The sequence below is a fragment of the Urocampus carinirostris genome, chromosome 3, assembly GCF_059441175.1.
Source record: "Urocampus carinirostris isolate Australia breed hairy pipefish chromosome 3, RoL_Ucar_1.0, whole genome shotgun sequence".
Taxonomy (NCBI): domain Eukaryota; kingdom Metazoa; phylum Chordata; class Actinopteri; order Syngnathiformes; family Syngnathidae; genus Urocampus; species Urocampus carinirostris.
Window position 1 is genome coordinate 11,783,046 of NC_142351.1, and position 14,444 is coordinate 11,797,489.

A 14,444-nucleotide genomic window follows, 5' to 3' on the forward strand; every position below is an offset into this window, starting at 1 on the left:
AGCAACAAGTTAATGACAACACACCCAACTGTTTTTTATTTCAGCAGTACAGTGGAACCTCGGTTTTCGAAATTTCGAGAAATTCTTGCTTCGCTGTTCAGTCAAAAAATCTGAGTTCGAAAGCCCGTAATGCGTGAGTGCATGAGCTAGGGTGCGATGCTGAGCGGCGTACGGTTGTAGATCGCTCTTTTCGTGACCAACTGTTATCACGTGCGAAAACCCCTAATTATGCCTCAGAAGAAAGTCAGTGCAAGCAACAAAGTTGCTACAGGTGAAAAAAGAAAAGTAGTGCGTACAACTATTGCATTTAAGAAAGGAATAATAGCAAAATATGAAGGTGTGCGAGTGTCTGATCTTTCTAGGGAATACCCCACTGTCCACCTGTGCCTTCTGCTGACCACCACAAAGGTAAGAAATCCTATTCATAATTCTTTTCTTTATCCTTTTTTTTTTATTTTTACACGTTCATGTTAGCGTAATCTTTCATACAGAAGATTACAATAACGCGAACGTACGATTAGCCTGGGTTAGCTTTATGTTTACGTTGAACATTCAAGGTAAACATTCAGGGTGTTGGAACGGAGCCCAACTTTCAGGGTGTTGGAACGGAGCCCCCTTTCCAATGAACCGCTCACCACTTGTTGTGGAGACCCGGGTGCTAAATGACTTGTAAAGGACCTGATTTTTTTATTTTTACACGTTCATGTTAGCGTAATCTTTCGTACTGAAGATTACGATAACGTGGACGTAAGATTAGCCTTGGTTAGCCTTATGTTTACGTTAAACATTCAAGGTAAACATTTAGGGTGTTGGAACGGGTTAAAACGATTTACATTATTTTTAACGGGAAAAATGATTTCAGTGATCGAACAAATCGGTTTTCGAACAGGGTTCTGGAACGGATTATGGTCAAGAACCGATGTTCCACTGTATTCATTCTAACACAATATCTATTGAAAGGTCATCTCTACAGGAAGGTGTTATTGGCATATAAACCTGACCCATTTAAAATAGTTCATGTAGGAAACAAACATGTGGTTACACCCAACTTTATATTTCAATTATTCAAGTAAAAGTGAGTGCAAGTTCTTTCCAGAGTGGGCAATGCAGTGACTTAGCAGTGAGTTGTGTAGTTGGCCTATGTCTGTGTTGTTTACTACCACTGATTAGCCTGAAGGGCTAGCAAGGAGGCAGTGCAGCTTTAGGTAATTTATTATGCAATGCAGTCGTACTTCTTTATACAAGCACTTCTAAACACGAGCATTTCAATATACAAGTTTTACTGGGAAGAGAAATCTTGTTCTATGGACAAGAGTAAATCCGAGCTACGAGTCCCAGAGGCTACCACTTGAGACCGCTTGAGACAGCTCACCGCCGGCATCAGCATTTTAGTTTGCACAAGCATAATGCTACAGGCCAAAAAACCTGTAAAAATGTATGTGCGTACGTTTGAAGTTACAGTAACTTTAATTTTAAGTGTACAGTAAGCGCTCACGCATCATGAGCCGTCTCTTAATCTCATACCTGTCCACCTCAGCCATTTTCTGCGATATTAACAATTGCAATTTCCCATTTTAAGGAATAAAAAAACGTTACAATGCGGCACCGGTTTACTCACAGCTAGCATAAACGAACAATAACTTAGCTAGGAAAAGTTATGGGTACTGGAAAAAAGCAGTGATATATGGCTTTTGGGTGAAATTTAGGTGTAAAATAAAATTCACTGTTATATAAGTTCCACATCTAAACATATTGTGATCTTGTGCTGGGTGATACCACAATTTAAATTAGGGGTTGCAGTCCCCTGACAAATGAGTCTATAGTATCTACCTACCTACCTACCTACCTACCTACCTACCTACCTACCTACCTACCTACCTACCTACCTATCTATCTATCTATCTATCTATCTATCTATCTATCTATCTATCTATCTATCTATCTATCTATCTATCTATCTATCTATCTATCTATCTATCTATCTATCTATCTATCTATCTATCTATCTATCTATCTATCCATCCATCCATCCATCCATCCATCCATCCATCCATCCATCCATCCATCCATCCATCCATCTATCTATCTATCTATCTATCTATCTATCTATCTATCTATCTATCTATCTATATATCTATCTATATATCTATCCATCCATCTATAATGTGGCTTGGTCTGAAGAGGGTCGAATCCCATTTGCAGACTTTAGAAAAAAAAACAGTGCAGACCGTGAGTCTGAAAAAGCTAATTTGAGGAGAGAAACAATTTTAATCTGACATGCTTGTAATCTGGATCCCGCCTAACTTTAGTCGGCATTTTGAAGTGATCATGTAATACTGCTGATTAGCTTTAAAATGTCAACTTGGCCTCATGGCCTCGAATGTGACCTGGATGATTAAGAGGTTTGTTCTTGTTTAACAAGAAAAGCAATTCTACATTAATTCATAAAACACATTTTACTCCTAGTCCAAGAACTAAACATTAAATTATCAGAAAAATTAACTGAACATTTCCAGGGTCAGTATGATGTTCACCCGTAAAGATTCTTGTGCATTTTATTATCTTTTTAAACTTTCACTCACTGAACTCTCACTTTTGGGTTTAAAGATGATACATTGCTACTGGCTCGATAAAGAAAGTATAGATTAATGATCAAAGTCATAGCATGCAGTGGTTATTATAGTTCTTAAATTAATCGTGAATTTTTACTAGGCATGAGTGCTCCATGCAATACATTTATTTGGACCACATGAGCATTGCACTTGCACGTGTCATCAAAGTTTCTCCCTAAAGCCACTACACGCAGCCATCCTACAGCTACTACAGCACAGTGAGCTCATTCACCATGCAACTCTACTTAACAGAGTACGAACCTGGTACCACAATAGGTTCCGCTGAGGGCAGAGGTTCAACTACAAACCAAATGAAAACATTAGCAGCCCTGCGCTTGACGCTGCAGTGGTCTTTACACCAGATTCCAAACATTTAATAGAAAGACTAAAGCAGGGATCGGGAACCTATGGCTCGCGAGCCATATATGGCTCTTTCTATGAGTATCTGTGGCTCAGAGACCAGTTTGATTGCATGCAAAATTTCTCCATTTTGTTCAAAACCGGGGTTGTCTATCCTATTCAGGTACACGTAAAGCCAAACCAGAGCTAAATGTACAGGAAACACTTCGCAGTATATATAGGGCACGTTTTTCACTACAATTTACAGTCAAGGTGTCACACAAAAAAAGGGGGAAAAAAAACTCGTTTTGGCTGTACAACGCTAAAGAATCCTTTATTTAAAAGTTCACTATACAATCTGTGTTCAGTGTTCAGATACTTTATGATGAATCCACAGAATTGTAAATACGCCAAAACACCGGAAGAGAACTTAGTCATTTGATTGGGTGAGTGGGAGGGATGGGTGGAGCTATGCAAAAAGTACAAGCATTCCCTCCCATCTCTCGCCAAAGGTAAGCACATAAGGCTCCCTATTCTCAGAATGTTGTGACGTTTTTACAAAATAAATGCTTGCATCTGGTTTTGAAACCAATATGTATGAAAAAAAGGGTCAAAAGGAGTTTAACCGATCTTGAGTAATTGCAAGAAAGAGACAAGTTTAAAGTGGTCTGTTTGTTGAATTTGGGACAGGGGCTCTGGCATTATTCTCTTTTCATAATTTTTATCAAATCATCAAAAATAAATGTGCTGAAGACTAAGCTTTTGTCTGGGGTGCCAGTTTAGCAATTTAGTAAATTTGTCTCATAATATATGGTGTGGCTCTTTCCCAAAATAAAATTAATATTTTTTGCTTTTATGGCTCTTTGAGTCAAAAAGGTTCCCGACCCCTGGACTAAAGTATTTCTGCATTTAGCAAATCTTACCTTCTCCAAGCTGTCTGAACTGGAAGCCCTCCACTGATGTGACATAGGAGGCAATTGCCCCATTCCGCACTACGTTGTATAGCACACTTCGGAGCTGTTCGCTGTTGCTATTGTCCACCGAGCCCACATCCAGTTCCACAAATACATCAATGCCATCCTCTCGAATCATTTTCCTAAAAAGGAAAAATGACTAGATAGTCAACGCTGGTAACACTTATGTGATAAAAATAAATATTCCTCAAAGTTGTCAGCGTTTATAGATGGCAAATCATTGCTTCCAAAATAAAACAAAATAAATCGCCAGTAACCCGCGCCTAACTGCAGGGACTCGATTTAAGGACCCCAAAATATTGATGCAAAACATTTGAATGCATACTTAATGAGGACGACGCTGACTGTCTGGACCCCTGCGATCCGGTTATACTCGGACTCCAACTGGGTAGGGAAAAAATAAAACACAATTAGCAAAGATTCAAAGGAAAGACACAAGAAATAACAAAGAAATACCGTGTCAACCACAGCTTCTGAGATCTCATTAAAGGCAGATGAGAAGATGTCCTCCAACTCGGGGACGTAGACAATGGAGTCGGTGAAGTTGACAAGAGCTCTGTAATAAACTGGATTCACAGAGCGGGAATCAGAATTTGCCAGTTAAATCAAACAAAACTTATCCTAGTCACGCCAGCTTTCCAATACTGTGTTGCCCTTTAAAGTGACATTTGAAATAGATGAGCTTTGTTCCAAGCTGCTATAAGTATTCAAACATATCAAAATAAATACGTCTCTAGCAGAACCAACTTTTGGGAGCGTTTGGCCTTTTTAGAATGCCAATTCCTCGATAGATTGATACAATTAGCATTGATCAAGTGAATCAACATTTTAAAAACTCAACAAATAAATAACAGCAAATATTTTCTTTAAATATTTGAAACTTCCCACTGCACATTTGGTGTTTGAATGCGCTATGAGTGTGGATGGTTTGCTTGGTGGAAGCGTGGTTTTCCTGAACAAGGTGTACTACTACCGGGTAATAATCGACTTTATCAAAATCCCATATTTTATTAAAAAAAAAGCACCAAATTGTGTCAAAGGTAAAATATAATACGGTAATTCAATTCCTTTATTGTGAAAGTGTCACGGTTGCCATGGCGCCCAAATAGTACCGCCCGTGTGGCGCCAGCATCAACTCATTAACGGATTGGCTTTCCGTCTTTTTAAGCTCAGTGCTCTCGTTTTTCCTTTGTCAATCCGTCAACGAACCTCTGCCCCGCAAGACGTGGATTTTGACTCGGTCCTTTTTCCTGTTGTTATTCCCTATCCTGACTGTTCCAGTTTATTTTTGTCCTGTTTAATATCGGTTTCCAGTTTCGTTCCCGTCTATTCTTGTCCTGTTTATTTTTCTTTCCAGTTTTCATCCCCATCTAGTTTGGCCTGTTTATTTTCGACATCCTGTTTCATTATCTCTCCTGTCTCTCCCGTCCTGTCCGATATCGACCCCATTTGTCCAATATCAACTCGGGCAATTGGTATCGATCTCGTCGGCCTCTGGCTTCCTGTCATTTCACGCCAGACTGCTGCCTAATGTGCATGACTCCCCATTTCCCGTAAAATAAAAGGCTTGTGTGAGTAACGTCACGCTTTTGGGTCCTGATCCAGTTCTGGTTCATGACAGAAAGAATCTAAAACCACAGGTTATTTCTACTTTAAAGAACACAAAATCCAAATGATGCTGAAGGCTTTCCCCTAAGAAAACGTTGAATAAATTGAAGAGCACCAACTGCCTTGCATGCCTCAGTCAGCAAGGACCCAATTACGGGATCTATTTTTATAGCTAAATTGTGGTTGGTTCTTCAGTTTAACCGCTAGCCGCTGTGTAGCTACACACAGACACGTGCTTGGAAAGTTATGTTGTTAACCCACGGTCTCAATTATAACTGTAAAATTATTGTATGACTTCCTTTCTGTCAGTGTCTTCAGTGAAATTTGTTGACAGTAGGGAAATGCAGAAATACTTTAAGACAACTGTGGAAAAACGTTTGGAATTTCTTGTTTCTGTTCATATTTCTCTGAGATGCAGCATAATAGCAAAATTAAATTTAGAGTTTTTGACCGGTTTGCCATATTTAGCATAACGAGCAATTGACATAACAATGGAGTCAAGTTACACAATCTGTTTGTTTTGCTAGAGCGAGTATTTGTTAAAGGTTAAACGTCTAAAACAGCAACCAGTTAGCATTCATAACAGAAGCGATACATGCACAAAATCAATTGCAGATAATATCAATTATGCAAGTGGAATAGTTAAATCAAAGGACCACTTGTGACATAATTAATTGTGTTTGTTTACAACATCATTGGTGGGCACTGGAGTGCATAGTTTGCCCTTACAGTTAGACATGCCCAACCTGGATTGGATTCTGCTTAAAAAGAAAAACCCAATTTTTTTACTATATATGTTTCTGAATACACCAATCAAAACTAATGTTAAGAGCGTGAAACTAGAAACGTATGTTAGCACAGTGGAATTAGAGGGTGTGAGTGTCATGATTACTGATTTAGATCACCTGTGCCCGCTCATTTGGCGCCAGCTGTGGGCTACCTGATTGGTTCCCTTTCCTTTTTTAAGCCCAGTGCTGTCACTATCCGGTTGTCAGTCTGTCAGCGAACCTCTGTTGTTACAAGGCAAGCATTTTGACCCTGAATCCCGCCTGTCCCGTTTTTGCACTCGTTTTTCCACCTCTCCGTTCCTGATCTCCCCGTTTGTCTCCGGCCACAACCTGTTTTTGATCCCGACCACGTCTGCTCTCCCGTCCTGGCTTACGACCCGCTTTGAAGACGGCCACGTTTTTGCTCTCCTGTCCCAGCTATCGTCCTGTTTTTCTGTCCCTGACACCGCCATCTCCCGCTACGGAAGATCCACTTCCGTATTCCGATCAAGATCCGATTGCGAGAGCGACTTGCTACCAACGCCCAGCGAGCACCGGATTGCGAGCGCTGCCCGTCCTCTTTCTATTCAATAATCTTGTGGTTAACACTACGCATTTGGGTCTTGATTACGTTCTGGTCTTAACAGTGAGACACGGAAGTTTGTATCTCATCGACTTTTAAATCATGTTAAACAGCTTGCATCGCTTCAAAGCCATCTCAACCTTCTTTTTCCTCAACTATGTAACCCTCTTGCAATACAAGCCTAAAAACGTTATATTTTACTTCATTCAAAATAAGTGCACTCAAACTGCCTAAAACAATCAGGACTAGATTTCTAGCCAGGTCTGGGAACAAAACTTTCTAGAAAAATGATTTCCATACCTGAAGTACAAAAGCACAGATAGTTTGATTGGAGGAACAATTTATTTGATTCCACTCAGCGGGATTAAGATTCGATTTGATATGGTACAACTCTAAATACAAGGCTATAATGCAATTATTTTGCCAATATGCTATGCCAATGTAATGCCACTAACTCCCAATATGTATCTGTCAGATTAAAAATGATTTGAGTGAGAAGGACAGGAAATAAATTTATGTATTGGGATAAATTCCAAATTGGAAAGATTTAATTTGGTCTGATTTGATACATCTTTTGTTACATATGTAAGTTTTGAACTATTATAGTATTGCAATACTATATTGAAATGACGCTATTAAGCGAATTGTCAGGGACATAATTACTCGTCTCTTGTGACATAGTTACCCCATAGTTGTTGGCTGCAGTTTGCTATGGTGTCACAATGCTGCCAACGCTTTGTTTGAAAAAGTCTGCCAACCTCAGCTCGCCTGCCAAAGGGGTTTGGGAAGGAAGTCAATATTGGAACCGATTCTTGAATCTCCATGCTTTTAGCCTTGCAAAAAGCAAAGGACAATGTTTGAAGTACTTCCTTAAAGGCCAGATGTTGATTTTTGCTATACTACCAGAGCTTTGCCTGATTCTCTTTGTCACTGGCTACTAAAAACAAGCATTGTCAATAAGGACAAGGTCTTCTTTATCTGAGAATAAATCGAGCATTGCGAAAGAAAGACAAAAGCGAAGGGAACCGCACGGTTTCAAATGCTTTACCATTACCCTAGTCCCAAAGGAATACTTATCCTGGGGACTGAATCCTTATAGGCTTGTGTTTTGCAAATGCGCTCAGATATCAAGAAGCACTGTATTTGGAAATCCGAATTGGATCCCTGCTGCAATTATCCTACCAAGCAAACATGTTGTTCAAATTGTAAGTTGGTTTTATTTATACAGCATGTTTAATACATGTGGTCAGACTGTTCAAGTACTTCTTGGTAAGAGTCATTGAACCATCCATCCATTATCTGCACCGCTTATTTTCAGTAGGGTCGCGAGGGTTCTGGAGCCCATCCCAGCTATCATCGGGCAGTGGGTAGGGGGCACCCTGAACTGGTTGGTCATTGAACCATTCTTTCACTTATTTGTCAATGTCTGAATTGACGCTACAGACGAGGAATTTAAACGACTGTTAATGCTTACCACTCTAGTGCATCAACTTTCCGTTGGAGACTTTACCTTTGTCAATAACTGGTTGTACTTTTGATACATAATGATCGAAGTATAGATGCTATACTACTAGAGCAGGGGTGGGTAAATTACTACCTGTGAGCTATTTGCGGTCTGTCAGGCTTTTTCATTTGGCCCGCAAATGAAAACGTGTTGAGTTGGTGTGACTTTGGTCCCAATTGTCCACAACAACCAAATAACTGGCAAAAATGTTCTTTACCTGCTATTTGTATCCTGTATTTTTAAATACTAGACATAGTTATCAAATCTTTTATTGTATTGCATTTTGAGTTTTTCAATCAGGATTGTCAAATTTCCTGCTTTAAAAATGGACATTATTTGTGCTTTAATTTAATAGTGAGCATTTCAAAATCTGTTTAGTGAAATGGTTTGTTTATAGACAAACAATACACAGCATGTACTTGTAAATGTCTGCATGTATTATTTATAAATGCATATCGTCTGTTTTTCTAAATTCCCTTTCTCTCTCTCTCTCTCTCTCTCTCTCTCTCTCTCTCTCTCTCTCTCTCTCTCTCTCTCTCTCTCTCTCTCTCTCTCTCTCTCTCTCTCTCCTACCTTGACACTTGTCTTGATTTCCCTCTTGTCACAACTCTACCTTGTCAATATTTAAGCACCCTTGCTCTGTGCTAGTTAGTTGTCAGGACCCCTTGCCTGCATCTTGGACCACGATTGTGGCCTTGCTACCGAACTTCCTGTGTACTTAAACCTGCCTGGATAAAACACCACCATTTCCTGTACAATCAGTATTTCTACACTTTGTTTCTGCACTACTCTGAGTGGGTTTTTGACCATTTTTTTAACAAAAAATAAATTCAATCTTTTTTACTCCCGGGCCCATGACTAAAAAGTGAGTCCAACTTTGTACAAGGGTGACTCTGCCAACTTCAGGCTTGAGTGCAGCCTGGCAGGGTGCCGGAGCTCTTGATGTGCAAACTGTTGCTGTTGAACTGAAAGAAAGTAATTGTTGAATTGCTTGGATGCGGAAACAAAAGACAGGCAACATCAAAGTTCCTCATCAAAGCGCTTCATTTGACCCGCATCTAATCGCATCAATTTAGCGGGCACTCACCGCCAGGTCAGCTTGCTGCTAATTCTAAGGTAGCTGTGTTAATGCTCTGACCGAACGAATACGATCCTGCCGCTGTCTGAGATCGTTTAATGACAGTGTTTCTAACTAGCGAGGCCTATTCTTCTTCATGTTACTTGTAGAAAAGGAAAATATACCCGAAAGCAGCAACGGAATGTTTTGAAGCAGACACGAATAAAAACTCAAGAGTATGGAAAGGTACATTGGACACTCTTGATCCAAAGTGTAGTTGGCTATTAAACCTGGAGCGTAAAACTGTAGCTGCATTGTGCCTTGGGCCCCTGCTAGCTGGGAAACCTACTTCAAAAACAAAGACTTGATTGAGCGATGAGGCTGGCATGGCCTTTCAAACTCGGACACATTGGGCTTGACCTTTTACCCCAACCCAGTGCTTACGGCAACTGCCCAGAACTGGCCGAGACAGTCAGGTTTTTCTTAAAAACAGTTTCCCCTATCATTTTTAAAGTCAGTAGTATACAAGCTATGGCCCACGGGGCATCTGTAGCCGACTAAATGACATTTGGCATTTCAAAAAACCCAGATAAACAAATGTGTTTTATATGACATATGGAATTTCTAAACACATGAATGAACTCTTATTAATTTAAACTATTTTGCTGCAAATGTTATTGCACTGTTTTTATGATGTACTTACAACATATACCAGTATACAAGCACTACCCTGTAAATATTGCTCATCTATCCTATTATTTATTACATTTTTAAAGCTGCAATTTGAGCAGATATGCAACTTTTGTGTTGTTCAGGCAGTATTATCCAAACCCGTTTTTAAATTCATACTGTATCATGTGCGGTCCCTTCTTAAGGTTTCTTCATTTTCTGCATGTTGAGGTTTTTGAGTTTTTCCTTGCCCTCGTGCAGGTTTTAGATCAGGGGATGGTGTAAAAATAGTCTGTGGTTTGCAATAGTCTGTGGTTTGTGCAGCCCTTTGAGACTCTTTGTGATTAAGGGCTATACAAACAAACATTACTTGACTTAATATTCTTGTTCATCTTGTTTTTTGGAGTTATTTCTTTACACCTTTATCCCGGATTACCACGTCTCAACTTCTTGTTAACAATGTAGACTACAATGTAATCAATGACAATAAAGACTCATTATTAATAATACATTCATTATATTCTACAACAAATACCTCACTATTGATGTTTTTGAACGTGTGCTGAGTATTCTCGGTGTTGTTTTTTTACGGTTACTTAACTAAGACTATCATGCAGATTTATTTCCTGTCCTTCTCACTTTCTGTCAGTTGCATTTTGAGACGTTGATGAACGTGCCAGAGACCGACACTTGTCTCTGGGAAATGTCATGTTACAACACAGCGTTAGAGCTGTGAAATAAAATACAGTAATGCGGTTTTAGTTTGCGCTGTCAACCAGTTGTCAGTAATTCTCCACAGAACTTGCTCATCATTTTTTCACTGACCTCCCATAACATTTGAAAAACATAATCTCCGACGCAAAAGTGGCATGTTTAATGTTTTGGAATGTTTTCTGTGCGTGCCTACAGAAACTGTATAACTGTGCATAGATGAAAGTAGGAGATACAGTCTCCGCACAAAAAGCAGGAAATTGCATCAGGAGAACTTACTGAAGGCCGACTCGACTTTGCTCTTTATGTTCACCACATAGGAAGAGTCCAGCCGGTTCGCTATAATAAGCAACGTTGGGTGAGAAGCAAAGGAGCAGGAAACATGAGGCGCACAAAAAGGGAACAGAATACAAGAAAAGTGACACAAAGAGAAGGATTGTGTTAGCCAAGCAGGAGTAGACAGTAAGTAAGAAAGTGATTGAAAATAATGGGAGAAAAGTACAAAGTTGTCATCAGAAAATACATAGAGAAAGGTTTCATGATTAACCCCAAAACACAAACTGTGAAATAACTGGAGCGGCAGGCAACCTCATGCATTCCATTTTCTGCACCGCTCATTCTCAGTAGGGTCGCGGGGGTGTTGGAGACCATCAGAGTTATCTTCAGGCAATAAGCAGGGGATAACCTGAACTGGTCCCCAGCCAGTTGCAGGCCACATGGAGACTTACAACAATTCACCCACTCATTCTCACATAGGGACAATTTGGAGTGAACAATCAACCTGCATGTCATTGGAATGTGGAATGATGGGGAGAACATGCAAACTCAACACTAAAGCCTAACAGATTATCGGTCGGGCCGATTATAGGCACGGATATTAGGGAATTTGACGGATATTGGTATTGGATTTTGTTATTGGTTATTAGTTTTATTAATAATTTGTATTATTAAAAATATTCAAAACTAGGTAAGAGGCGCCGGCGAGAGCTTTGCTTAGAAGCAAAGTTATTCCTTCATTCGCTCCTCCCCTCCTCCCATATCCTTCTCCCATTAGGGTTTAAGTGAAAGATTAGTCATGTTAATTGTGTTTCAATTATAATAAGCTGTAAAACGTTTCATGGAGCTTTTAATTTTTATGTACATTCATAGGAGTTTCTGCTAAGCCTAATTTTAATACGTGTACAGTTTTTGGTTTAAGTGAAATATTTGTCATGTTAGTTGTGTTTAAATCATAATTTATTTACTGTAAAATATTTCTGAGAGCTACTGAAAGTTTTATTTGAATTTTCTAAAAATGTTATTTGTTTCTTCATGCATTTTTAGAAATTTCTTACGCCAATTTTCTAGCTCTTCCAGCAGATTAATATCGGCCCCAAATATTGGTTATCGGTCGCCTCTTAATACTAATAATTGGTATCGGCCCGGAAAAATCCATATAAATGAATCCCAACTCCATGCAGGGAGACCTGTAAGTGGATTTGAACCCTGACGCCCTAAACTGTGGGGCTGACACCCTAACCACTCATCCGCCATGTCTCCTTGTGTAAATTATTTGACCATTAAATGTCACTGCGTTCTGTAATGCAAACAAAATGAGTGCTACATAGCATAAGAACAATTACAAACTATAAAGACTCTTAGTGACCAAACCATTAAATATGTGATTTATTTACTGAATTTCTTTAACTTCATCAAAACAATAAGACATACTATAATTCATTTATATTGTACTTAAGTTAAACATTAGGCCATATTGTACGACACAGTAGTCACATGACACATCAATCTCCACAGCATCCAACTTACTCATTTTGATAGGCTCATATAGCTAACATAAAAACACAGGACACGTGTTGCATTGATTATTACGCTTATATAAGGATTTAAAATTTTGTGGTTGCCGACACCTAGGTTAAGGGGTGGCATTATCCCTTATTTGGTTAAAATTTGACCTTAGTGTGGAAAACTACATACCCATTAAAAACACCATCCTAAATAGTTATTTCACTTCGTTGTTTGTTCTGTCTGGTGCTACAATCCAGGTGAGTGCCGTGCAATAATGTGGAAAATCCATGCTAGAATTTGAAATGATGAGAAAGACAAGCCCATATGGGGAAATAGGGAAGTCCGCGTCAAGCCATCAAGGATGCAAGGGCCTGAGGAATGTCCTTTTAGAGAAGACAAACTCTTTGGTCCAACAGAACAAGGATATCCGACAGACCCGACAAACTGCCCACAGCTTATTTCTGTTGTCTGAGACGCGCCTACACTGATTTGAGGAGGAGCTGCTTCCTATTTTACTTTGCTGCAAAGAAAAAATACATCCGCAACAAATATCACTTAAGCGCAACTTGTACTGCAACCAAGGACCGTGTTCCTCCTGATTTAGGGTGACTCATTTTCCACCCCTCTGGATGCTGTAGCTCATAGAATCAATCAAATATCAAAAGATTAAGTCACTTAAAAAGACAACTTTATGAAGGAATCTTTTGTATAGAAGTTTACTTTTCAAGTCCAAACCAGATTCTGTATGAATTCAGTCTATAAACTGCAACACAAAACCCATCTTTGCCATTACAATCAATTGATTGTTGTGGATCCAGCTTATAAAGCCACACAAGGCCTAGCTTACATGTATACTGAACTATTAAAAAAAAAAAACATTCTTGGTTCAGTCTTCATCTGGGTCTTAGCTGATTCTGTTTACAGAGCTGAAATGTGTAAACAGTTTTAATGTAAAAATATCCCAGGGTTGAAATCCAGCCAGGAAACATTTGACATAAAACATGCCCTTCTCTATTTGGAGTCTTTAATGCTTAGCCAAACTAATTAAACGCTAAGGAGTATCCTCTGCCTTCAAGGGGGAAGCTCTGCTCTGATCCTGGTCAGGATGGCTCTAGGTCCAGTCCAGCAAAATGAGGCCGTGGCACCACATTACTAGTATCTTACTCTTGACTTTGTTTTAATTACTGTTGTGGTCATTGAAGATATCAGTCTGACAAAAAACTCAAAAGCCAAAACTCCTTGACTAGTATTCCAGGGTTTTAGGGAGTGCATGAATGACTTAAAGTGAGAGTGACCTTTACTTTTGAAAAACAACATTTCTTTAGATTGTCTTAGAATTTTAAGGAAATTCTCTTGATGCCTACCACTTGAGAGAAGAGAATATCATCTTCAAAGTTCCGCGGCTTGGCATCAAACTACAACTTATCTCAGAGATTCCCACAAACAAACTCCAAAATTCTGAAACTAAAAATGCGAACTGGCACGATTGTAGTTCATAGACATTGGTGTTTGAACAAATGTGCCCTTCTTATAATGGTAAATATATAAACAATCAAATGTGATCACCTCTGTACCACATACTAACAGGAGAAACACCGGCAGGGACACAATCTCTTCAAGTAAAACAGAGTCTCTGTCCTTATGAGGAGCAGTGTGGGTAATTTCCATGCGTTCCAGAGCAACGCATCTGTGTATGGAACAATAGTATTTTATCACGGGCATTAGTGTCTTAATGTGATACTTTTACAGTCATCAACCTAAATGTCGACCCTGAGTTTATGATACCGAATCCAACAATGGTGAGGCAAAAAACAGTGCTGGCTTTTTTCTTTCTT

The 14,444-nt window shown here is 39.3% G+C and overlaps 1 protein-coding gene across 1 annotated transcript in view; it reads right to left on the bottom strand.

The window, feature by feature from the left end:
* hspg2 (heparan sulfate proteoglycan 2) overlaps nucleotides 1-14,444 on the bottom strand; it is a 171,282-nt gene that overhangs the window by 104,581 nt on the left and 52,257 nt on the right. The window contains exons 4-6 of the mRNA XM_088329717.1: nucleotides 4,382-4,491; nucleotides 4,251-4,309; nucleotides 3,875-4,047 (exon numbers count right to left, since the gene is read on the bottom strand). Coding sequence (XP_088185843.1) covers nucleotides 3,875-4,047; nucleotides 4,251-4,309; nucleotides 4,382-4,491 — 342 coding nt within the window. The remainder of the gene's footprint in view (nucleotides 1-3,874; nucleotides 4,048-4,250; nucleotides 4,310-4,381; nucleotides 4,492-14,444) is intronic.